This window comes from Hippopotamus amphibius, chromosome 10 (genome assembly GCF_030028045.1).
Source record: "Hippopotamus amphibius kiboko isolate mHipAmp2 chromosome 10, mHipAmp2.hap2, whole genome shotgun sequence".
In the NCBI taxonomy this organism is placed as follows: domain Eukaryota; kingdom Metazoa; phylum Chordata; class Mammalia; order Artiodactyla; family Hippopotamidae; genus Hippopotamus; species Hippopotamus amphibius.
The window spans coordinates 71685501-71711060 of record NC_080195.1 but is presented as its reverse complement, the minus strand read 5'-3'; the positions used below and the strand labels follow the sequence as shown (position 1 = coordinate 71711060).

General features: G+C 34.2%; 3 protein-coding genes across 3 annotated transcripts in view; 2 read left to right on the top strand and 1 right to left on the bottom strand.

Annotated features, from left to right (window-relative positions):
- Positions 1–25560, bottom strand: part of GABRR3 (gamma-aminobutyric acid type A receptor subunit rho3) — a 725962-nt gene that overhangs the window by 435745 nt on the left and 264657 nt on the right. The window lies entirely within an intron of this gene.
- Positions 3329–4294, top strand: LOC130829852 (olfactory receptor 5K4-like). Its single transcript, XM_057696419.1, has one exon. The coding sequence runs from the start codon at positions 3329–3331 to the stop codon at positions 4292–4294; it is 966 nt and encodes a 321-aa protein (XP_057552402.1).
- On the top strand, positions 21887–22735 carry LOC130830397 (olfactory receptor 5K1-like). The gene has a single exon (XM_057697603.1). The coding sequence runs from the start codon at positions 21887–21889 to the stop codon at positions 22733–22735; it is 849 nt and encodes a 282-aa protein (XP_057553586.1).

The window sequence follows — 25560 nt, the reverse complement described above, 5'->3', positions numbered from 1 at the left end:
GCAAAAATAAACCCAAAATGGGTTAAAGACCTAAATGTTAGATTAGAAACCATAAAACTCCTAGAAGAAAACCTAGGCAGAACACTCTTTGACATAAACTGCAGTAATATTTTTTGTCTCCTAAGGTAAAAGAAACAAAAGTAAAAATAAACAAGTGGGACCTAACTAAATTTAAAAGTTTTTACACAGCAAAGGAAACTATCAACAAAATGAAAAGACAGCCTACTAAATGGGAGAAAATATTTGCAAATGATATGACTGATAAGGTATTAGCATCCAAAATATATAAGTAGGTCATACAACTCAATGTCAGAAAAACGAACAAGCCAATTAGAAAATGGGCAGAAGACCTCAAGAGACATTTTTATAGAAGACATAGATGGCTAACAGGCACATGAAATGTTACTCAGCATGATTAATCATCAAAGAACTTCAAATCAAAACCACAATGAGATATCTCATACCTTTCAGAATGGCTATCATCAAAAAGTCTAAAAATAACAAATGCTGGTAAGGATGTGGGGAAAAGGGAACACTGGTATGCTATTGGTGGGAATGTAAATTGGTACAGCCCATTGTGGAAAACAGTATGGAAGTTTATCAAAAAATGAAAGTTAGAACCACTGGTTTATCCAGCAACTCCACTCCTGCATATATTTCCAAAGATAAGAAAAATACTAATTCAAAAAGTCATATGTACCTCAGTATTTGTAGCAGCATTATTTACAATCAGCAAGACATGGAAGCAGCCTAACTGTTCATAAGCTATCAGCAGATGAATGGATAAAGATGTGGTATGTGTGTGTATGCACACACAACACACACACACACACACAGAACTCATACACAATGGAACATTACTCAGCCATAAAAAAAGAAAGAAATTTTTCCATTTGCAACATTATGGGCATAAGTGAAAATTAAGAACACTATGTCAGAGTTGTTTCAGAAGATAAAGCTATAGGATTTGGTTAGATTCATCAAAAGGAGTGAAGGAGAAGAATGCAGCCCTGCTTGATCACACCACATTTTTGCCTCTTTTCTGCAAATCCAAATCTCTCTTCAAATCTTGATTTAACTCTCACTTTTTCCATTAAGTGATCAATATGAATGTTTTTCTGTCCACTTAGTTTTTATGTAAAGAAGATGAGAGAGAGGGAGATTAAGTGTGTGAAAAATCAACATGATCCTTAAGCTGGCTTTAGTGATGGCCATTTGATTTAACCTCAGAATCTCAAAGGACATCCATCTTTAATTGATGCTCTTTGGTTTACCTGTGTTTTGGGAAACATGTCTCTCAGGTTAAGAGCCTCTGCAAAAATATTCTGATGCAGATGCCAAGGAAATCCCTTTAGAATCAATGGAAAACTTTATCTTTGTTCCGAGGCTGACATAATTATTGTCACTGACCTATTGGTGGAGGGAGTGTTCTAAATTTTCATAATTTATTCCCAAATGTTTTAAAGACAAAGGTTTTTATTACTAATTTCTCTAAAAACAAATAACATCAGGTAGCCAATCAGCTACTATAAAATGTTTGTCAGTGAACTCAAAATATGAGAACTGATTTCTAATTTACTTAGTGTTAAAATGCAGAAATACCCATTTTCCTAAAATATGTCAGCATTTTTAATTGGTTACTCTTTTTATCTAATTAATAATTTTCTTGCTTTCTCTCTAACCTGAAGACACTGTGAAAGGCCATAACAAGATACAGTACCTATTCTGAGTACAAAAGTAACATTGTCTTATGAGTAGATATACAGGTAAGGCTATAAACAACTGTGTAAAATAATTCTGGGAGGTAAAGTAAATTGATTTCTAATTCAGTTGAAAATTTTATATTTCAAATTGGGGGAGAGAAAATAATTTTTCACTCAGTACTATTCTGATCCAGTATCTTTTCTATAAAATATAATTACTGAAAACTAATCCAAAGTCCACATGATAAGTATTGATATTTTTAGTTCACATCAGGTATTGCTAAAATAATAATAAAAAGCTGTCTGTGAATATTTTTACTAAGTTTTCACAAAATACTATAATTCTGAAAGATTTTTCAAAAACTGTTATAGACCTAAAATATAAAGGGCAAACTTATTTTAATCATTTTATTACAACCCTCTAGTGATAAAGCTCCAGAAAACTTCATGATGTTATGTGAACAAAAAGAAAAACAGTATATTAAATTCAGGGTAGACAAGGATAAGAGACAGAAAAAAGTTAACCAAAATATGTTTTGAAAATAATGTAGTTTGAAGAACTTCAGGTTCTTCTCCAACATTGTTTATCATGAAAAATGCTGAAGCCAAAGACTTTCAGCAAAGAAAAATGATTTTAGCATCCTTTAAAACTTATGTTTCTTGTAATAACTAAACATAACTATAGTAAATATGTAATAAATTTGGGTGATCATTGAATTCCAATAAATACATTAGGAGGAAATAATGTTTGTCAACATAAATAATCATATAATAAATGTAGAACTTCCATGGGATTCAACAAAAATGAAGACATTAGTTTCTATAGAAAAGGCATGAGAGAATACAAGATAGGTATTTATTGTGAGGAATATAAGCACTTTGAATGGAGACTTGGTAACAAAATGTTAGATATGCATTTAGGACACAAAACTAGAGACAGAAAGTATTAGGATAAATGAATAATTAAGAGTAATAACTTCTTGGGGGAATGTGTCATACAAATATAGGAGTAGAATCCAGAATGTGATGAAATAAATATTAAAATGATACCAAAATCAACCTATTAAGAAAATTAAAAATTTGTCTGTGTTCTTAAAGGCTGTCTTTCTTTAAAATATCCCTTGGTAAAGGGATACTAAGTGAGATAAACTATTTTTAAAGTCTACTGTGATTCTGTGACATTTTTAAAATTAGAAATTTAGACATGTAAAATGTCTAAAGTAATTTATTTTCAAACACCACATCAATCCCACATGATTGTATTTGAAACATTTTTTTCCTGGAGAAAAAGACACCATAAAAATTTCTTATGTCTTCTAATTTTGGAAATGCCAAATTATATATACTGACCAGGAATTTGTATATCAGCATTGGATAATTCATGCAGAAAAGTCTTTTCTGTCCTGGGAATTTACACAGGCATTTCTAGATTATCCCTCTGCACACAGTCTGTGATACTTTTGTAACCTACTATGCATGTACTAGTATTCAGGACGCAGCATAGGATGATTAAAAATGAGTTTCTTTCTTTTTGTAAGTGGGGAAAAATTAGAGGGGAGAACTAGGCACACTCTAATTTAGAATCTCATTTCTCTACAATTTCTGTCTCAGCTGAGAAGCCAGGAATGGCTAAGGAAAACCAATCCTTGACAACTGAGTTTATTCTCATAGAATTTACAGATCATCCAGTCCTGAAGGTCCTTCTGTTTCTGGTGTTCCTGACCATCTATCTGATCACCATGGTGGGGAATCTTGGCCTGGTGGCATTGATTTGTATGGAACGTCATCTTCACATACCAATGTACATCTTTCTGGGTAACCTCGCTCTGATGGATTCCTGTTGTTCCTGTGCCATCACCCCCAAGATGTTAGAGAATTTCTTTTCTAAGGACAGAATGATTTCCCTCTATGAATGCATGGCTCAATTTTATTTTCTCTGCTTTGCTGAAACTGCAGACTGCTTTCTTCTGGCAGCAATGGCCTATGATCGCTATGTGGCCATCTGCAACCCACTACAGTACCACACCAGGATGTCAAAGAAACTCTGCATTCAGATGATCACTGGGGTCTACATAGCTTGTAACCTGCATTCTATGATTCATGTAGGACTTCTATTAAGGTTAACTTTCTGCATGTCTAGTCAAATTGACCACTTTTTTTGTGATATTCTTCCACTATATAGACTCTCCTGTACTGACCCTTACATCAATGAACTAATGATATATATTTTTTCAATGCCAATTCAAATCTTCACCATTGCCACTGTCTTGGTCTCTTATATTTGCATCCTTTTCACTGTTTTCAAAATGAAATCCAAAGAAGGGAGAGGCAAAGCCTTATCAACTTGTGCATCCCACTTTTTATCTGTCTCAATATTCTACATTTGTCTTCTTATGTATATTCGACCATTTGAAGAAGGGAGTAAAGATATACCAGTGGCAGTTTTTTACACAATAGTAATTCCTTTATTAAACCCTTTTATTTATAGCCTGAGAAATAAGGAGGTGGTAAATGTTCTGAAAAAAATTATGAGGAATTATAATATTCTTAAACAAACAATCCTCCATGGAAAACTGATTTTAATTTATTAAAATGATTTATAGATAAGGGACACAGAAAATGAAAAATATGTTCTTATGTAAAATAGTAATCTATAAGTCATTAGACTATGTTGGTTAAAAGATATATGAATAAAACTCAAAATTGTCTGGCAAATCTTAATCCAAATTCCACAAATACCAGCGTAAATCAGGAGGAAACTCAATGATAACTTTCACTACCAACTGCTATTATTCTCATGGAATGGTGTCAGACTTTGTGTTTTAAACCTTAATAAAAAAATGAAGCATCAAAATTAAATGTTTAAATGTGTAGAAGAATTGGCCTTGATTAGCCTTGTCTAGTTAATGGAAAATATTATATCTGATGCTATGTAGCGTGTTTGATGCACCTGAAATTTTCTGTCAGGAGACTGAAATAATAATTTTTACTCAGAAAACTGACCTGGAAGACACACATAGATTAGTATGAGGTAGAGAGAGACTAGAAGCAAGACAACTAATTGCAATAATCTATATTGAAAGTAATGAAATTTGATCTGGATAAGACTCCAAGAATGGGGGGGAAAATGGAATGAGAAGGAATACACACACACACAGAGTCACACATACATTTGATAGAATAATTAACAACAAGTTATAACAAGTTGGCTACAGTAGATTAGGATCTACTTTAACCTGACGACCTTTAAGGTCATTTATCTTTTTGAAGGTATTACTCATGTTATGTATTAAGGAATACAGAATAGCAACTTACATAGTATATACTCAATATGCATTTACAAAATATTAATGAAGGCACTGTTTTCTATTTTTCTCTATTTTCGAGTAATGCTGAAATATATTGGTATTTTCTTTAATGGCCATTTTTATCTCTATGAATTTTCTGTTCATTTTTCCTTTAAATCTTATTATTCTTCCCTCATTTATTTGTACTTATACAGAAAGATATTAAAATGTTGTGACTACTAGTGGCAAATAATTTTTCTGTGTGTTCATAGTATTTTCATATTTGTGTTATTTATCATTGATTTATAATATGAATATATTCATATTTATTAATTTTTATGTGATCTCTTTCATGCATTTTTGTTTAGAATTTCTTTTCTTAATCTGAGGTCCACTATTAACCAATATTTCTGTTTCTCCTTTTCTTCTAATTCTTTCTCCTCCTCCACCACTTCATCCTCCTTGTTTTCCTCCTTCTTTTTCTTTACTGTTCTTGTTTTTGATAGTTGAAATTTTTGCACTTGATCCTTGATTCTTCCTGGAATTTATTTAGTATATGGCATGAATCGAAGATGTAACTTTACTTGGTTTGTTTATCCAAAAATAATCCATAACTTAATTTAACTCAAATAAATATCAAAGGAGGGCTTCTTTGGGAAAGTGGCAAAATAATTCTACAATTTTTGTATAAAAATAATAATCAACAAGCAAACAGACTTGAAGCATTATATATTAAAATATATAATGAAGTACTAATTGAAATAATTTGGTTTTGAATCAAAAATCAGTATATAGATGAATGGAAAAAATGAGATTATACAAAAGTAAACTCCCATATAGAATAGGAAGAGCAAAACAAATCAGGAAAGAAAGGATTCTTTAATGAATAGTCCTTCATCAATTGATTAACTATTTATCTCTTTCATTTGTGTTAAAATTTATAAGTTCCCCTCTCACTCAGAGATATTCTATAAAACTACTATGTATTTTATTCCACCTTAAATTTTTATACACATAGCACTTTTACTCAATTGGAATTCATTCCAGAATGTTGTGAAGCACAAATTAATATTTGATTTTTTTATGGCTGACCAGTATTTATTAACTAATTCTTCTCTTACTAACTTTTTATGCCTCCTTTTTTGTTCATATACTCACATACACATGTGTACTTGAAGAGGTGTATTTCTAGCTTACCTAGTCTGCAGAACAAAAACATGACAGTTCTAAGGGATGAGATCAATATGGTGAAGTAGGAGGATGTAGACCTCATCTACCCCCATGAACACATCAAAATATATCTACATGTGGAGAAATTCTCACTGAAAACAAGCTGGAGACTGGCAGAAAGACCCTTGTACAACCAAGGCTGTAAGAAAGATCCACATGGAATCAGGTAGGAAGGAAGAGAATTAAACAGATCAGGATCTGCACCCGTGAGAGGTGACACAGAAGAAGAGAGGGATTACACTGGTGGAGATCCTTCTTGGGGAGTGATTCGAGCCACATATTGGGTATCCTGGCCCTGGGTTATGACACCAGGAAGAGGAGTCCCCATAGCTGGTTTGAATAGCAGTAGAACTACTAGGAAGGCTGTAAAAAATCTAGACTCTGCTTGTGAAGAGCATGCACACACCTGCCTTCTCCCAAAACAAGATAGAGAAAGCAGATTTCCCAAGACTGCCCTGAGTCAAGTGCTTGTTCCATCCCTGCTTGCTCCACTGCACAGCTCCACCATGGGACAAGGACTGCTGTGGCTGAGGGGAGAGCTTGGTTGTGAGAGATGGAGCAGGCCTGGACCTCAAATGCATCTGAAAAAGGCAGGGCAGCCATTAATGGTGCTTATGGAGATAATGCATTAGAAGGGGTCTGTGACTCTGACTGAGGCCAGAACTTCCACAGCCCACACCAGACCCATGCAGAGTATCCACTCCAGATCCTTTAGTTCCAGCACTGCTCCCCTCTGGGGTGAGGGTACTGGTGCTGGGAGGGGGAGACACCACACTTAGAGGGAACAGAGCCACCTCATACTTCACTCTCAGGGCTTCTGTTCCAGCAATTGTGGACCCCCCCACCCCCCAACAGGGTGGTATTGGCCACTGAGCAGAGAAGCCCCTGGTTCACACCTGCCTCTGGCTGTAACTCTCCCACCTCCAGCCCTGCCTGCTATCAAATTGATAGCTGCCAGCACATCCAGAGAAGACAAGACTTATGCTCATGTCAGACCCAGCTTTCCAACAAAAGCCACTGGGCACAGGCAGGCTGTATAGCATGCTCCCACAAAAGGGCATCACTTCAAGACCAACATAAGTAAATGTTTCACCTAATTTCACAGAAGCAGAGAAAGTTAAGCAAAATGAGGAGACAGACAAATTTGTTCCAACTAAAATAAAAGAGAAAACCCATGAAGAAACAACTAATGAAACAGAAATAAATGATTTACTAGATAAAGAGTTCAAAGCATTAGTAATAAGAATGCTAACTGAATTGAGGAAAAGAATGTATGAACACAGTGAGAATTTTAGCAAGGAATTAGAAAATGTAAAAAAGAAACAGTCAAAACTGAAGACTACAATAACAAATAAAAAACACCCTAGAAGGAATTAACATCAGACTAGGTAATATAGAAGAATGCATAAATGATCTGGAAAATAGAATAATGCAAATCACTGAATCAGAATAAAAAAAAAGAAATTGAAGATAAAAATAGTTTAAGGTACCTCTGAGACAATATTAAGCATACCAACATCAGGGGGAAGAGGAGGAGGGGAAGGAGGGGGAGGGGGAAGAGAGGAGGAGGAGGAGGAGGAGGAGGAGAGTTGGAGTTCTCATGCTCTGTGACTTCAGACTATACTACAAAGCTACAGTAAGCAAAATAGCATGGTACTGGCCCCAAAGAGACACACAGAACAATGGGACATAATAGAGAGCCCAGAAATAAAACCATACAGTCAATTAATCTATAACAAATGAGGCAAAAATATACAATGGAGAAAAAACACTCTCTTCAATAAATGGTGCTGGGAAACTAGATAGCTACATGTAAAAGAATGAAATTAGAACATTTTCTCAGCACACACACAAAAATAAACTCAAAATGGATTAAAGACCTAAATGTAAGACTGAACAGCATAACATTCCTAGAAGAGAAAGTACGCAGAACAGTCTTTGATGTAAGTCATACACTATTTTTTTGAATCTGTCTACTAAGGCAAAAGAAACAAAAGCAAAAATAAACAAATGGAAGCTAATTAAACTTAATAGCTTTTGCACAGCAAAGAAAAGCATCAACAAAGTGAAAAGACAACCTACGTAATGGGACAAAATATTTGCAAATGCTATCACTGACAAGGGGCTAATATTCAAAATATATAAACAGCCCATACAACTCAATATCAAAAAAAAAGACCCAATTAAAAAAAGGGGGAGAAGACCTGAAAAGACATTTTTGCCAAAGAAGACATACAGATGGCCAACAGGCACATGAAAAAAATGCTCCAGTTTGCTAATTATCAGACATATGCAAATCAAAACCACAATGAAATATCACCTCATACTTGTCAGGATGGCTATCACCAAAAAAACCACAAATAACAAATGTTGATGAGAATGCAGATAAAAGGGAACCCTAGTACACTGTTGGTGGAAATGTAAATTGGTACAGCCATTGTGGAAAGCAGTATGGAAGTTCCCAAAAAAAAACCCTAAAATGAGAATTACTATACAATCCAGCAATTCCAATATTAGGTATATATCTGAAGAAAGTGGAAACAGTAATTTGAAAAGAAATATGCATCCCATTGATCACAGCAGCATTATTTACAATAACCAAGCAATCTAAGTGTCCATCAACAGATAAATGGATAAAGAAGAGGTGGTATATAAACACAATGGAATATTACTCAGCTATAAAAAAAAGAATGAAATTCTGCCACTTGCAACAAAATGGATGGGCCTAGAGAGTATTATACTTAGTGAAATAAGTCAGAGAGAGGAAGACAAATAACATATGTTATCACTTACATGTGAAATCTAAAAAATAAAATGAATAAATATTAAAAAAAAACCCACCAGAAACAGACTCACATATATAGAGAACAAACTAGTGGTTACCAGTGGGGAGAGGGAAGAAGGGAGGGGAAAGATAAGGGTAGGGGATTAAAAGACACAAGTTACTATGTATAAAATAAACATGCAAAAGGATGTACTGTATAGCACAGGAAGTAAGTTCATTATTTTATAACAACTTTAAATGGAGTATAATCTATAAAAATACTGAATCACTATGTTCATCTGAACTGAATGTAATGTAAATCAACTATATTTCAATAAAACAGAAAAAATCACAGTTTGAGTCCTTAACACATATTCTGGTTGGAAAGAGAGATATTTTTATAGTAATTAAACTAAATGTATTATGATTGGGGAAGACTCTTTGCCTCTACCCAAAATCAAAATATTAGGATTCAATAAGGTTCAGCTGTATGATTCTCTACTCTATTCTTTATATTCTTTATCTTTATGTGACTCTATTTTAATGGTTTTTAATATCATCAACATGAACATGACATAGAATATATATTGGGTGGCCAAAAAGTGCCTCCTGTTTTTCAAGTAAAAATAAAAGACACATTTTGCATTTTCACCAAGAACTTTGTTGAACAATGTGTTCACCCTTTTGTTCCACTACCTTCTGCCATTTTTCAGGCAACAGTTTTTGCCTGGTTATCAAAGAAACAGGTGGTCTTGTGTTATCCTGATGGAAGATTGTGTGTTCTCTGTTACCTAATTCTGGATGCTTTTCGTTGAGTGCCACTTTCAGTTGGTCTAACTGGGAGCAGTACTTGTTGGAATTAATTGTTTGGTTTTCTGAAAAGAGCTCATAATAGAGGACTCCCTTCCAATCCCACCATATACACAACATCACCTTCTTTGGATGAAGACTGGCCTTTGGTGTGGTTGGTGGTGTTTCATTTTGTTTGCCCTATGTTTTCTTCCATTCCTCATTGTTATACAGTATTCACTTTCCATCGCCTGTCACAATTTGTTTTAAAAAATGTTTTCATTACGTTTTAGTAGTGAATCGCATGCAGAAATATCGTCAAGAAAAAAAAATTTTTTTTGGATTAACTTATGTGGAGCCCAAACATAAAAGCAATTCACATAACCAAGCTGGTGCAAATGATTTTCAACACTTAATTTGGATATTTTGAGTATGTCATCTATCTCCTGCATGCTATAACGTCGATTGTTCTCAATTATTGTTTCAATTTCATCACTACAGCTTCATCTGGCCTACCCAACTGTGGAGGATTGTCCAGCAAGAATCTCCAGCACAGAACTTCGCAAACCACTTTTGACACATTTGATCAGTCACAGCACCTTCTCCATAATGCTGCACAAATCTTATTGTGCATTTCAGTTGCATTTTTACCTTTCTTGAAATAATAAAACATAAAATGCCAAAAATGTTGCTTTGTTTCTTCCATTTTCAATACTAAAATGTCTACACAAAAATTCACTAATTTTGATGTCATTTTTTAAATGCACGCTGATATGACAGCTGTCACATACAATCTAACAAAATTGATTCGAATGAAGTTAAAGACAACTAAGTGCTACAGAGCCATCTTTGGAAAAAAACGAATGAACCTTTTGGCACACCCGATATTTCCAGCTCTGATATCTCTGTTAATCTCCAGACTCATGTATCCAACTGCCAAGCAGTAGACAGTTACTTGAACTTCTCAAAGACATCTCAAATTTAACATAATCAAAAAACAACTCTTGAATTTTTCCAGAAACTGGGTATCCCCGGTATTCTCCATCTTGATGGTAGCATCCTCCAACCAGTTGAGAAAGATGAAATTAGGAATAATCCTCCATTTCCATCTGCTTTCACATCCAACCTTTCACAAGCTCTGTCAACTTTATATCTGAAATATATCTGAAATGTGCCCAAATCTCTCCATTTACACTGTCTTCACACAATTCCATGTTGTCATCAACTCTTACCTAAATAATATGAATAGCTTCAGACTGGTTTTCCTGCTATTGGTCCTTTCATTTAAATTTTTATTCATAAATCACTTTTAAAATTATTACCGAAAGGTTCATTCAAAGATTATAGTCTTCTGCTCGGTCTATGCACTTCAGATATAACTACTTTCTAACTACTTTTAGCTATTTCTCTGAAAATATACCTTTTAGTTAGAATCATCTATTAATCAACTTCCTGTTATAGTATTATATGTATGTATGTATGTACGTATTTAACATCTACCCATTTTTCTCATCCTTGATGATATATCACAATTTCTGATGATTTGAGCATCAGTCTTCAGTAGGGATGTAAAAATACTTTCCACTGCTTAGACAACTAGTGTACCATGATAATATTTCCTTTCTGTATGACTTCTGGGATTTTAAAAATGTTAATAACGGCTTTATTTCCCATTTGTTCCATTAGATCCACCATGTGCCCATCAAATATACTCCTTAAGAGCCTCAACTCTATTAAATAATCTATTATTTTTTTTAATCTACAGACTTTCTCCTGGTGTCCACCATCCTTCTGCTCCAGACTAGAAAGGTTGCTCTCTAGGCCCAATGCTCAGCTATCCTTCTGAGACTTCCAATTTTTTTTTAATAAATTTATTGATTGATTGATTGGCTGTGTTGGGTCTTTGTTGCTGCACACGGGCTTTCTCTAGTTGTGGCAAGTGGGGGCTACTCTTCATTGTGGTGTGCGGGCTTCTCATTGTGGTGAATTCTCTTGTTGCGGAGCACAGGATCTAGCTGCGCGGGCTTCAGTAGTTGCGGCACATGGGCTCAACAGTTGTGGCTCGTGGGCTCTAGAGCGCAGGCTCAGTAGTTGTGGCACATGGGCTTAATTGCTCCACGGCATGTAGGCTCTTCCTGCAGCAGGTATCAAACTCATGTCCCCTGCATTAGCAGGAGGATTCTTAACTACTGTGCTACCTAGGAAGTCCTCAGACTTCCAATTTTTCACATACCGTGTTAGATACTCTGTTTCCAAACTCTCTGCACTCCTCTCCATTTTGCATAAGAAATATTGATGTTCTCTTTGGCAGTGAAGATTTGGAATCCAGACATGTTGCAAATGATAATTGTTCTTTCCTCGACATGACTAATATTTGGTTTTTGCACAATTCTCGATTTGAAATTATCTTCTTCAGATCATTTAAGGCATTCTTCCTTTATATTCTAGCAAGTTGTGTTGTTTCTGAGAAATTTCATGTCATTCTGACTCACATTCCTTTGCTGTCTCTCCAGAAAATTTTAGAAGTTTTATTTATCAATGGCTTTATAAAATCTCAGAATGAAATTATCTTTGACATGTTTTCTTCTTTCGTTCATTCTTCTACATAATGTGGATTCTTTATTCTTTCCTACTTTCCTGCTTGGCTTTCTTTTCTTTTTTTCTTCCCTTCACTTCTCTTCCCTTTCCTTTTTCTTTCCTCCTCTTCCTTCTTTCCTCCCTTTTCCACCCTCCCCTCCCTCTTCTTTCTCTTCTCCTTTACCTCCCCTTCTTCTCTCCCTTTCTCTCTTTTTTACTTTTTCTTTCTTTCACTTTAAAGACTCAAAACTTTACTTCCTCAGTGAAGACAACCTGAGAGTACATAATAGATACAATTCACATAGAAAAATCAGAATAAATAAATCTAATTATTAGTTGCCAGAATAAATTGTCTTCCTAATATCCTATGAAGATCATTAGCATATTAAAAATGATTATTCTGAACTCATAGATTTTAATGTTTTATCAGCTTAAATCCATTACACTTACTATTCATTTTGATGCAAAAAAAAAAGTCTCATCTTTGGCTAATAGGAACTCAACTCAAAAACTTCAAGATAATTCCTGAGTCTTTCTGATATGACCATAGTAGTCTCTGACAGATTTTTTGCTCTCTTGCACAAGATGTGTAGGCTAAACTTGTGCATTTCCTGCCTCAAAAAGGGAATTAGACATTTTTCTGAAGAGAAACTGTAAGCAATTACATTCACTACTTTCTAATCTATATTTCTTCTTTCATTTAAAAAATAAGAAAACAAACAAAAATGAATGCATATCTACACAATCTTATTTCCCCTTCTTTCTTACTCAAATGGTAGCATACATGTACACAAACACAGAAATACACATAATGTGCATTGATTTTTTTTTCCTTTACTTTACAATATGACCTGGAAATCACTTCATAGCTCTATGTGGTAATATTTCTCTTTGTTTTATAACAGTCATGCAGTACTCTGTTGTGTGTTTATTGAAATGGTCTCTTACGAATGGATCTTTAGATTGTTTTCTATAATTTATCTGATACATCTCACACCTTTACTTGTAGATTTTTTGAATCACTTTGTTTTAGCTGTGTCTATTATAAAAATTATAGAGATGAGTTTTCCTTTTTGAGCAAATCTGAAAATCTTTTTATTGTAATAGTTGAATTAATTCCATTTATATTAATTTCTGTGACTTGCCCAAAGGCTTTCATATCATTTCATCTAATATTTACCAAGTGTATTATGTTATCTTTATTGCTTCTTTGTTTGTATGGCTTGTTTTCCTTGCTTTTTCTTTCTTTTTATATTTTGGATGGAAGGTATTTTTGTTTTAGTTATCTTTACGTTAATATTTTTATTTCATACACAATACCTTTTTATGTATTTATGATGCTACTTTTGGCTTGTTAGCTTTAAATAATATTATTTTACGATGACTAGTATTTATGTGACAGTCAATGAGCTTATTCTACTTTAGCTCTCTTCTCCTCTGCTGACTTTTAAAAATCTTATTAACTTTTTATTTTGTAATAATTTTAGAGTTTCAGAGAAGTTACAAAGATAATACAGAGAGTTCCCTGGTACAATTCACCCAAGTTCAACTAATGTTAACATCTTAAATAATCATGTTACATATTTCAAAACTAAGGTGTTAATTACAGATTACATTTTGGATTTTAACAGTTTTTCCACTAATATTTATTTTTCTGTTCCAGGATTTAATCCAGGACACAATTTTGTGTTTAATTCTCACAGCTCCTTAGTTTCTTCCAATGTGACAATTTCTCAGTATTTCCTTGTCCTTCATGATCTTGACTATTGAAAAGTAGTCATCAAATCTTTTGTAGAATGTCCCTAATTTTGCTTTGTTTGATCTCATGGTTAGATTTGTGTTATATATTTAGTGTAAGAATGTCTTGGAAGTGAAGAGTCCTCATTGTATCATACTGAGGATACATGATATTGGCATGACTTATTACAGGTGATGTTAACCTTGATTGTATTAAGGTAGAGTCTGCTAGGTTTATCGACTGTAAATTTAACTATTTTTTCCTGTTCATACTCCATTTATTAGAAACAAGTCACTAAATCCAGGCTACACTCAAGGGAAGTGGTACTATGCTCTATCTCCTGGAAGGAGAAGGATCAAAGAATCTATGAAAATATGTTAATACCACTTTAGCAATTAATAAATATTTAGTAAAGATACTTTGAGACTATAAAGTATCTTGCTTCTCCTTTAAGTTTTGCATCACTGGATTTTGCCTATGGCAATTATTACTTTGTACTTTCATAGCAATTTTCTATTTCCCTGATTCTTTTCTACATGTATTAATTGGAAAATCTAGCTTAACTAGATATAAAATCTTTGGCTCACACTCTTTTCCTCGAGTTAAAAATATTAAAAATAATGATCCACAGTTATCTTGCTTTACATATGCTGTTGAGGTGCCTATATATTTCCTTTCTTTGTCTTTCTACATGGAGGTACTGATAATTTTCTTTAACTTGAAATCTAATACTTTTACTAGGATATATCTTGAAGTTCACTTTTCTGAGGCAATTATCACAAGAATGTTTCAAAATTGTATGTTAAAGTCTTCTGTTTTTCCACAAATTTTTCTTGAATTATTTTAAATTTTAAAAATTATTTTAAAAATTATTTTAAATAATATTTTTTTCTTTTTCAAGGATTCCAATTTTGTGTTTGTTTATAACCCTTGCTTATTTTCCATACCATAACCTCTAATTCTTTTTACCTCTTTGTGTCACATTCATTCTCTTAGTCATTTCCTTTCCTCTCATCAATTACTCTTTTAAAAATAATAGAACCTTGCTCTTGAGGACCTTGTAATTTAATCTTAATTTCTAAAATGATTATGTCTTTTTCTCCAAATCTATTCTACTTTTATTCAGTTTTCATCTTATGTATTTTGTTTTCTCCATCTCTGATTTGGTTTTGGAATTTTTGATAAAAGGTGTTTTTCCACTATCTTCAAGTGCTTGTTTAAAGATAAACAGACTCTGAGATGGAGATATACATGTAAGAAGATTGTTGGGGAACAACCTTAGGTGCAACACTTATTAACTGAGTGAAGGAAGTAAGATCAGACAGAAAGATCATTTGAATGTAGTCACAAAAAATGACCTTAGCCAATCCTGTGGAGGAGTGGGGGTTTGGGATGCCCCTTCAACATTCCCAAGCCCTAAGTCTAAGACCTGGAATTTATACCTTACATGGAAAAGTCATTGGATACAGGCCACCCCCAAAGAAGTAATATGACCTTCATAAGACAATTATCTTCAGATAAGGATATTTCCTAGAGAGGAACTCAGTTGAGAGCCGTCAGCTACTAGCATTCTTACTGCTAGGTAAATAGGTGAGATCTGGGCTGTGAACAGGAGACCCATCACCGGCTACCTCTTACACTGTTCAGAACTACTTATTTTTATAATAAGTTCTGGGGAAAGGCCCACTAGAATTTGGATTTTTCCCTTTTCCTGGAGAATCTTACAAAACGAAGGTTACTGGGACATCTGCAGTTCCAACAGCTACAGCTTGTCTCAAAGCCACACTACTATCCATCTTCCTCCTCTTGATTCCCTTCACATTTGCCTCATACCTCTGCTGCTCTAAGTGCTAACATGGGAGGATAATCATGAACCACCATGCCCTTTTCAGTCCTCACTGCTGCATTTGTCTGTTTACTGTCAAATTTGAGCAAGGGAGTACCAATCAATCAATGTCTATGGATCACCTAAATGCAAAACATATTTTTTCCTGCTCCACTGCATAATAGCAACCCTGTCTCTTTCTGAAAAACAGGGTCAATTACCCTCTTCAATTCTCACGGACTCCTTTTCTTTCCTGATGGTCTCTTGGAATAAGGAATCCAAAATGACTGGGTAGCTGCTGAGGCTTTATGTATAATAGAACTCTTGGTAAGAGCATTTCCGCTCTGAGAATCAGGACTTCTAAACCCATAGAGCGCAGGTATGTGGGGACATAGAGTACAAACTCCTCAAGTGGATAACTGAGGGAACTCCTGGATTCAGGTATTGAACCTACTGAAGACATAGCCCCATATAATGGTCAGTGATTTCTGGTGGAAGGTACACACTGGAGGTCACAGTACTGACACCTCAATTATACATTCAACAGGCCATTTCATCTGTTTATTAATCTAGTAGCTTCCCATTGATGTGAAATAGGATAGAACCAGTGTACTGGTCACTGCCCAGTATGACACTTCCTTTACAAAGTGGATTTCTGATCCAATGCCATGTTATATACCACTCTATCAGTCTCAGATACTAGTGCTACCTGAGGCCTTGCAGATAGGAAAGATAACTCATACCTGAATTATGTTGATATTAGTTAAGATGAATTTCTGCCACTTTCAGAGTCTAAGAGGTTCATAATAGCAAACACGACACCAAGTGGTTGGCTGATCTTCTTGAGGGATGTTGCCATATTGGAGGCCACAATGGTCTCTGGTAAGTTAGACACTTGGAAGCAACAGTAGCTAGATCAGCCTGGAGATGTTGAAGCCTATGCACGTGCATTCCTCCATCTCAGCCAATACAGCACTTTTTTCACGTGCCCATTGTGCCCACATCTGCCAGCATGGCAGATGAACAAAGCAGGATGACCTCAACTGGCTGAGTAATTCTGTCTGTTTGGTTGTTCAGTAGCTCTTCCATGGTAAATGCTCTCTGGTGGACATTTATATGGAATATGAGGGTCATCAAATTTTGTATCCACTCCAGTAAATCCATTCATATGCCTCTTCCTCAGATTTCCTGGTCCTTGATTTTCTCATCTTTCTCCCCACAGGATACTGACCAATATCCAAGATTTTCACCTCTACACCGAGTCTACATATTTTTAGTTTGGACCACTTCTCTTTCTATACAATGGAAATAGATGATCGTTCCACTGCTCTAAGGGAGAATTTCCCCTTATTTATGCCATTCAAGGTCACCTTGGGTGAAGCTATAGTTCAACAGCTATATACTATGACATCAACATACCAAGATGACCATCCAAGAACCAACCTGGCCTTCTGAGGCCAGATGGGTGAGCTGAGGGAAAGATATCAGGGCAATGGTGATAATGACAAGAAGGTCTGGGTTACCTGCTTGTGAGGCTTGGTATTCTCTGCCCTGCTCAGGCCAGATCCTTGATCTGCCACCTTCAGCTTCTAATAATTCACTAGAAATCTTTTTCCTCCAGGTTACAATTCACTTCCTTCATCATATTTTTTATATAGCATATTTATACTTTTTTATATCACAGTGTAAACTGCCTGCTATGCAAGTGGCTTTCTTCTCTCCACTAAATTATGAGCTTCCTGTTAGAAGCCATTCTAAAATCTAAGAACTTCTTATAGCCCCCGTGCTCACATCTTGTACTTACTCCACCCATTATCTTTTCATACTTCAAGTACCTGATTAAGGTTAAACACAACTGAAATTTTGAAAATCAACAAAGCATGTATTGAGGATCTAGCTCAGTTTGTTCTCAAGAGCAATAAGTATATACAACATTATCAGTGACTTGGTGACTTAAGGATATTAAGTCAAGATTTTTACAATCTAGACATATATAAGTCATACTTGATAAAGTAGCAAAACAGTTAAGTAGGGACTTCCCTGGTGGCACAGTAGATAAGACTCTGCACTCCCAATGCAGGTGGCCTGGGTTTGATCCCTGGTCAGGGAACTAGATCCCACATGCATGCCACAACTAAGGAGCCCATGTGCTGCAGCTAAGGAGCCCGTAAACCACAACTAAGGAGCCCACAAGCCACAACTAAGGAGCTTGCCTGCCACAACTAAGACCTGGCACAACCAAAAAAAAAAAAAATCAAAAAACAAAAAGCCAGTTAAGTATCATGCATTTCAGGAAAAGGAGGAATCAATTTAATTTAAAGAACCTAGGAATGTTCTCATGGAAATGTGATTTGAGTTTGAGGACAAGTAGGATTGGGATGAAAAGAGAGGGAGAAAAATGTGTTTCAGGTTAGGGAAACATGAGCACATTATGAAGCAGGTGCACAGAGGAACGGTGAAGGGATGCACATGGCCAGGTGCCCTGAGGTGAGAGGAAGAAAGAAATGTGAGAGGCAAGATACGATCAGATGGGGAGTATCTAGAATACCAAAATAGGGGAAGTGGACTTTTTTGAAAACTAATGAAAGGCATTTCAAATCCTTGAGAAGAGGGGTATAATTTTTTTCATTAAGACAAATATTTGCTACGTACTACAAAGTGCCACACATTATTCAAGGTGTTGAAAATACAGGAGTGAACAAAACAGACAAATCACTCCCCTCTTAAGCCTATATGCTAATGGTATTGGGGGGTTGGTGACTGATTATAAATAAATATATAGTTTAGTAATGAAATTAAGGGAAAAAACAATAAGAATGATAAAAGCAGCTAGTGTAAACTGAAAAGAAAGGAGAACCATCTCAGTCATTCATATGTGGGATTAATAATGATATCAGTTTCCAATGAGGTTTCTATATGACATTGGGACAAATCAACTCACTGATGACCCTGTGATGAACCTAGCACATCTTTTAGTCTCCTCTCAAAATTCTAAGCATTTTTCATAGGCCATATTAGTTCCTCCACTTAAAGGTCAAACTAACAGGATACTCTTTTCTGCTCATTTCACATTCATGCAGAATAAACAGAATTTTAAAAGAGATCAGTTACATAATAATCAGCAAAGTAATCATCAAATGACCTTGGTAATTTACTCTTAACCTCATTATATTATAGGGCATATTCATATGTTTTGTGGACTGAATCTCCCCACAGAAATATACAAATGTCAGTGCAGGAAATTCCTTAGGATTTGATGGAATATTTTAACTTTGCATTGTAAGGAACATAATTATTGACTCTGATCTATTTGTAGTTTCCTATATTTTCATTTTTTTGAATCCCAAACATTTTAAAGACCAGGGCTTATATTCTGAAATTCTGTGAGTCCTAACACCATAAAGAAAACATGAGGCGCTACAAAACACTTCTCAGTGACTCTAGGTAAGAGAATTATTCTAATTTATTTTTACTTTTAATATTAGCATCCACTAATAGTTATTTAGTGAAGTATTTTTTGTTTTTTTCCAAACCTTAATTTTTTCTCAGAATCGAAGGTTATGGAAATTAGGATGAGATTCAAACTGCAATTCATGCTGACTTTTTCTAATTAAGGTAGAACTTCAAAATATACAGGTAAGGATACAAAGTATCTTTTAAATATTTTAGGCATGTATATTGAACTTTTTTTTCTAACTTAGCTGAATAATAAAGTGGCTTGTACTTAATATTTTGAAAGTAAAAAATAAACTTTACAGCCAAAGTTTATATTTTGGTGTTTTAATTAAAGAAAAAAAATAATTTCAACCATAGAATTTATATGATTAGGCACATCATTAAATGTGCCCTAGAGGATCATTAAATAATGGAAGCAGATGGCCTTTGAAAGAAAATCAAATATTGTTCTCAAAAACTGCAATAAGATTTAAAGGATTTTCTCTTTTTCTAGGTGTTAGAAAAACTAAAGTATAAAGGCAAGATTACTTTTATTCATTAGCTTTTAATCAAATACAACATACTTCAGAAAACCTTATATAATTTCCTTAGAAACAGGTAAATAGTAAATGAATCAGTTGAGATAAAAAAGGATAACTAAATTTTTTGTTTATATATAATATTTACATATACATGTGTGTATGTGTGCATGTGTGTAGTACTGAAATATATTTGTCATATAACATCATATACACTTAAAATATTGATTTGATTGATAATTTTAACTATATTTTTACTCAGTTGAACATATTGATTTGAGACATTTGTATATGGTAATATGCTTACCATTATAACATTAGCTATCACATCACATAACTGTCATTTCTTTTTTGTGGTGGGAATAATTAAGATTAGTCTTTTAGCAATTTTGATGATCATAAAAAATATTTTTGTCTATATTCACTATACTCATACATTAGATCCCCAAGACTTATTTATCTATTAGTTGCAAGTTTGTACCATTAACTACATTTTTCCTATTCCCTCAGCGCCATCCCCTGGTAACCACAACTTTATACTGTTTTTACGAGTTTGGCTTTTCAGAACCACAAGTAAGATATATTATAGTGCATCTCTCTCTATCTGACTTACCACACTTAGCATAATGTCCTCAAGTTCCATCAATGTTGTCACAAATGGCAAGATATCATTCTTTCTCATGGCTGAATAATATCACATTGTATACATACAACATACCTTTATCCATTCATCCTTTGATGGGTGCTTAGGTGTCTCAGTATCTTGACTATTGTGAATAATGCTGCATTATATATTTGGAGTGCAGATATTCTTTTGATAACCTGTTTTCATTTTCTTTGAGTATATAGCCAAAAGTGGGATTGTGGCATCATATTTTAGTTCTATTTTTAATTTTTTGAGGAATGTCAATGCTGTTATCTGTAGTGGATGAACCAGTTTATATTCCCACCAATAGTGTATAAGAGTTCCCTTTTCTGTACATCCTTGCCAGTGCTTGTTATCTCGTCTTCTTGATGATAGGCATTCTGACAGGTGTAAGGTATCTCATTGTGCCTCTGGTTTGTATTTCCCTAATGATTAATGATGTTAAACATCTTTTCACTTCCCTGTTGAAATTTTTGTAAATATGTCTTTTTAGTTTTGATGCATGCACCTATAAAAGAAAGTCAATGTAAATTTACATAGGGCATTCTGGATTGTGTTTGATATATAAAATATGCTTGAAACTAGAAAAATGGAGATCAGTGTGCTCTGGGGAATTTAGTTAAGACTCCATTAAGTAGCATCACATATATATGAGAGAGAGATGAATTTAGATATATGGGCAAAAATAATGGGAATAATGGCACGGTCAGTATTTATGGACATGGGTATAACACTGAGAAAAGGGATAAAGAGATGATAATCAATGAATATGTTATTCCTAAGCTCTCTGAATTTACTTTCTTAAAATTGAAGAGTCCTCTCATTAACCCTTAATGACCTTCATGTAATTCCTAAGATATAAATTTAACATGTCTATTGTATGTTATTTTCAAACATTCACTTCACTTGGAAAGTATATGAAAACTTTTTGCTCAATAAAAAATATAGATAGATATAAATATGTAATGGAAAATAGATTTTAAATGTTTTTAAGTCTTTAATTAAAAATTGAAACCAAACTTATTTGGTACCTGAACAAAATACAGGTAACCTAGATTTGTACATTATATTTGCAAAAATTCATAAAGACAAAGCCTTTTCACTGTAAGCCTTCTCCCTGGAATTATCAAAATAGTCTCACAAATTTTGAATTTAAGCCTTGAGGTCATAGGAGCTGACATGTTAGGGAAACAAATGTCCCCTAGAGGTTGTGTGCTTGTATTGCAGAGACAGTAAGAAAATCTTGAAGTTCCCCTCCTTGTGGTAAAAATAAAATTTTTAAAGGAAAATTATACACATTCTAAATGAAAATTTTATATCTACATAATTCTTATCTCAACAGATAAAGTAGAGATGACTAAGGATAACCTCTCCTTGACAACTGAGTTCATCCTCAAAGGATTTACAGATCACCCAGAGCTGAAGACCCTTCTGTTTCTGGTGTTCCTCACCATCTATCTGATCACCATAGTGGGAAATCTTGGCCTGGTGGCATTGATATTCACAGAGTGTCGTCTTCACACACCAATGTACATCTTTCTGGGTAATCTCGCTCTAATGGATTCCTGTTGTTCCTGTGCCATTTCCCCCAAAATGCTAGAGAACCTCTTTTCTAAAGACAGAATGATTTCCCTCTATGAATGCATGGCACAGTTTTATTTTCTCTGCCTCGCTGAAACTGCAGACTGCTTTCTCCTGGCAGCAATGGCCTATGATCGCTATGTGGCCATCTGCAACCCACTGCAGTACCACACCGTGATGTCAAAGAAACTCTGCATTCACATGATCACAGGAGCATACATAGCTGGAAACCTGCGTTCCATGATTCACATAGGGTTTCTGTTTAAGTTAACTTTCTGTGGGTCTCATCAAATCAATCACTTCTTTTGTGATGTTCTTCCATTATACAGACTCTCCTGTGTGGATCCTTACATCAATGAATTGTTGATATTTATCTTTGCCAGGTCAGTTCAAATCTGCACTATTACCATAGTAATAATCTCTTATCTTTGCATCCTTTTCACAATTTTTAAAATGAAATCCAAAGAGGGAAAAGCTTTATCAACTTGTGCATCCCACTTTCTCTCTGTCTCAATATTCCATTGTTCTCTTCTCTTCATGTACATTCGACCGAATTCAGTTAAAGAAGAAGAAAAAGATATACCCATTGATGTTTTTTATACTATACTTATTCCTTTTTAAAATCCTTGTATTTATAGTCTAAGAAATAAGGAAGTAATAAATGCTATAAAAAATGATAAAGATGTCATAACATTCTGAAACAAATATCACAATGTGCACAATTGATTTTGATTAAATTTTTTTTTAATCAAGGACTACTGAGTGGAAAAGTGAAAAATGGCCAGGATATAACATGTTTTAAAAGCTAAAAATAGTGTTGCCACATAATCCAGCAATCCCACTCCTGGGTATACATCTGTAGAAAACTATAACTGGAAAAGATACATGCACCCTAATGTTCACACCAACACTATTCCCAGTAGCCCAGACATGGAAGCAACCTAAATGTCCATCAGTAGAGGAATGGATAAAGAAGATGTAGCACATATATACAATGGTATATTAGCCATAAAAAAGAATGAAATAATGCCATTTGCATCAACATGGATGGACCTAGAGATTATCATAGTAAATGAAGTAAGTCAGACAGAGAAAGAAAAAAATCACATATGATATTATTTATATGCCGAATCTAAAAAAATAATACAAATGAACTCATTTACAAAACAGAAACAGACTCATAGACTTTAAAAACAAACTTATGGTTACCAAAAGGGGAAAGGTGGGGGGAAGGATAAATTAGGAGTTTGGGATTAGCATATACACTACTATACATAAAATAATTAACAAGGACCTACTGTATAGCACAGAGAACTGTATTCAATACTCTATAATAACCTATATGGGAAAAGAATCTGAAAAGCAATGGATATATTTGTATGTATAACCGGGTCACTTTGCTGTACATCTGAAACTAGCACAACATTGTAAATCAGCTATGCACTAATATAAAATAAAAATTAAATTTTAAAAAAGGAATACTGAGAAACAGGAAAATGGCCACTTTGTTAAATTATTAAAACATGGCGTATGAGTCAAATAAACAATTCAGAATGGAGAGAGTCTGCTAAATGTATTCCAAAATCTAAGCTACCAGATTTCATCTGGGATGAACTAAAAATTACTCTTGAGGTCAAAATTGTGTCAGGATACAATTAGTTACACCAGTAACTCTTTGTTTCAGAGTATAATGAGTTATAATTTTCAAAAAAAATTCCATAAACTCTAGGAATAGAAATCATTATATACAAAGGTAGCCTCCGTTTAATACTGTTGGCAAATTTCTGGAATCCCAATGTATAATCTTATAAACTCCCCTACATTCTTAGTTCTCAAATATCAATCTTTCCTTTTTTTCATTTACTTTTCATTATTTAAATATAATTTATTTACAATATTATATTAATTTTAGGTGTTTAGCATAGTGATTTAGTATCACTATGTTTAGCATAGTGATTCAGTATTTTTACCAGTTTATACTCCATTAAAATTTATTACAAGAGAATGGCTATAATTCCCTGTGCTATATCAAATACTAATCCTTTCTTAAGCAGCAGTGTGTGACAGATGTAAAGCATATATTTCAATTTGATTCTCAGTTTTGAGTTTGTTGAAGAAATTATGTTTGAGTATGAATTCATGCAAAATATGTATTCTCTAATCAAGACCATTTTCCTCTTTACTGTTAGTGAATTTTCTCTCAAGTTCTCTGAAATAGTCTCTGTATATTGGCGATTTATCAATCTGTAGTAGATAATGAAACTATTTATATTGACATCTGTATGGATTCAATATTTTAATGTAGCTTGGTTGCCCATTATATATGAGAGTGTAATTCCTTAATACATTGTCAATAGAGCGTTTTTGTTGTCTCTGATATTACTACTTGTCTTGCTTGTTATTAGGAATACCACTAACCTGATTCCAGTGTAAAGTATTGATATATGCTTAGCATTAACAAAAAGCTACAGGTACTGTTCAAGCATAAATGAGGCAAAAATCAGTAAAAAATATAAATATCAAAGCAGAAAAATTTATTGATCCTTACATGTGCGAATATAAAAGAAAAAAATTACTGAGAACCTATTATCTGTTATCAGCTAAGCACTAGCTAGATCTTTCATCTATGTTATCTACCAATTAGTTACACATGATTCTTATGCTTTTCCTCAGTAAAAATCTCACACTTAGAAATATTGAGGAGCTTGCGCAAGTTCATCCAGGTCATGGGACTGAGCTAGAATTTGAATTATCCTATCTTTTTCCCACATGCCCAGGAGTTCAGAAAACAGAAATGCTAGTAGGATGGATTTAGTTCTTCAGTAGCATCATAAGTAAACTGTGCCTTAAAAATAAGGAAAATTTTGATATTTGGAGAAAAATAGGAATGGGTATGACCAGAGTCAATGTTTATGGAAAGGAGTGTGGTACTGGAAGGTAGGGGCTGAGGCAAGTGAATCACAGGACAGAGTGAGAAAGTGGGCAAACTATTGGTGAGAGCCATCGGTGAATATGGGGAGAAAAAAAAAGGTGTAAGCAGATCAGAGTAAAAGAATCTTAAATGCCACCCTACAGAATGTGAATTTTTCTTAAAGCCATCAGACACTGAAGGCTTCCAAGAGCAGAGTAAAATGATTGTATCTTTCAGAAAAGTGGTCTTGCAATTGATTGGAAAGAGAGCTTAAGCAAGAAAGTTAACTTCAACAATCCACATAGCAGATGAGGAGAAATGAAACAGGAGAATACACTCAAAGGAGAGGAGTGCACAGATATAAGCGACTTTCAACAAAAAAAATAGTATACTGCAACTGTTGGATAATAAAATGAAGGGCTCTCTTCCTCCTATGAGTATTAATCTTATCTTGTAAGTGATTTCATATCACAAATACTAAATAAAGTACCTGACACATTTGGCCACTCAATAAACATTTCCTTCAGTATGTTTT

What these genes read in the sequence shown, in the direction of transcription:
- LOC130829852 (XM_057696419.1), top strand. Translation starts at nt 3,329, where the DNA reads ATGGCTAAGGAAAACCAATCCTTGACAACTGAGTTTATTCTCATAGAA.
- LOC130830397 (XM_057697603.1), top strand. Translation starts at nt 21,887, where the DNA reads ATGACTAAGGATAACCTCTCCTTGACAACTGAGTTCATCCTCAAAGGA.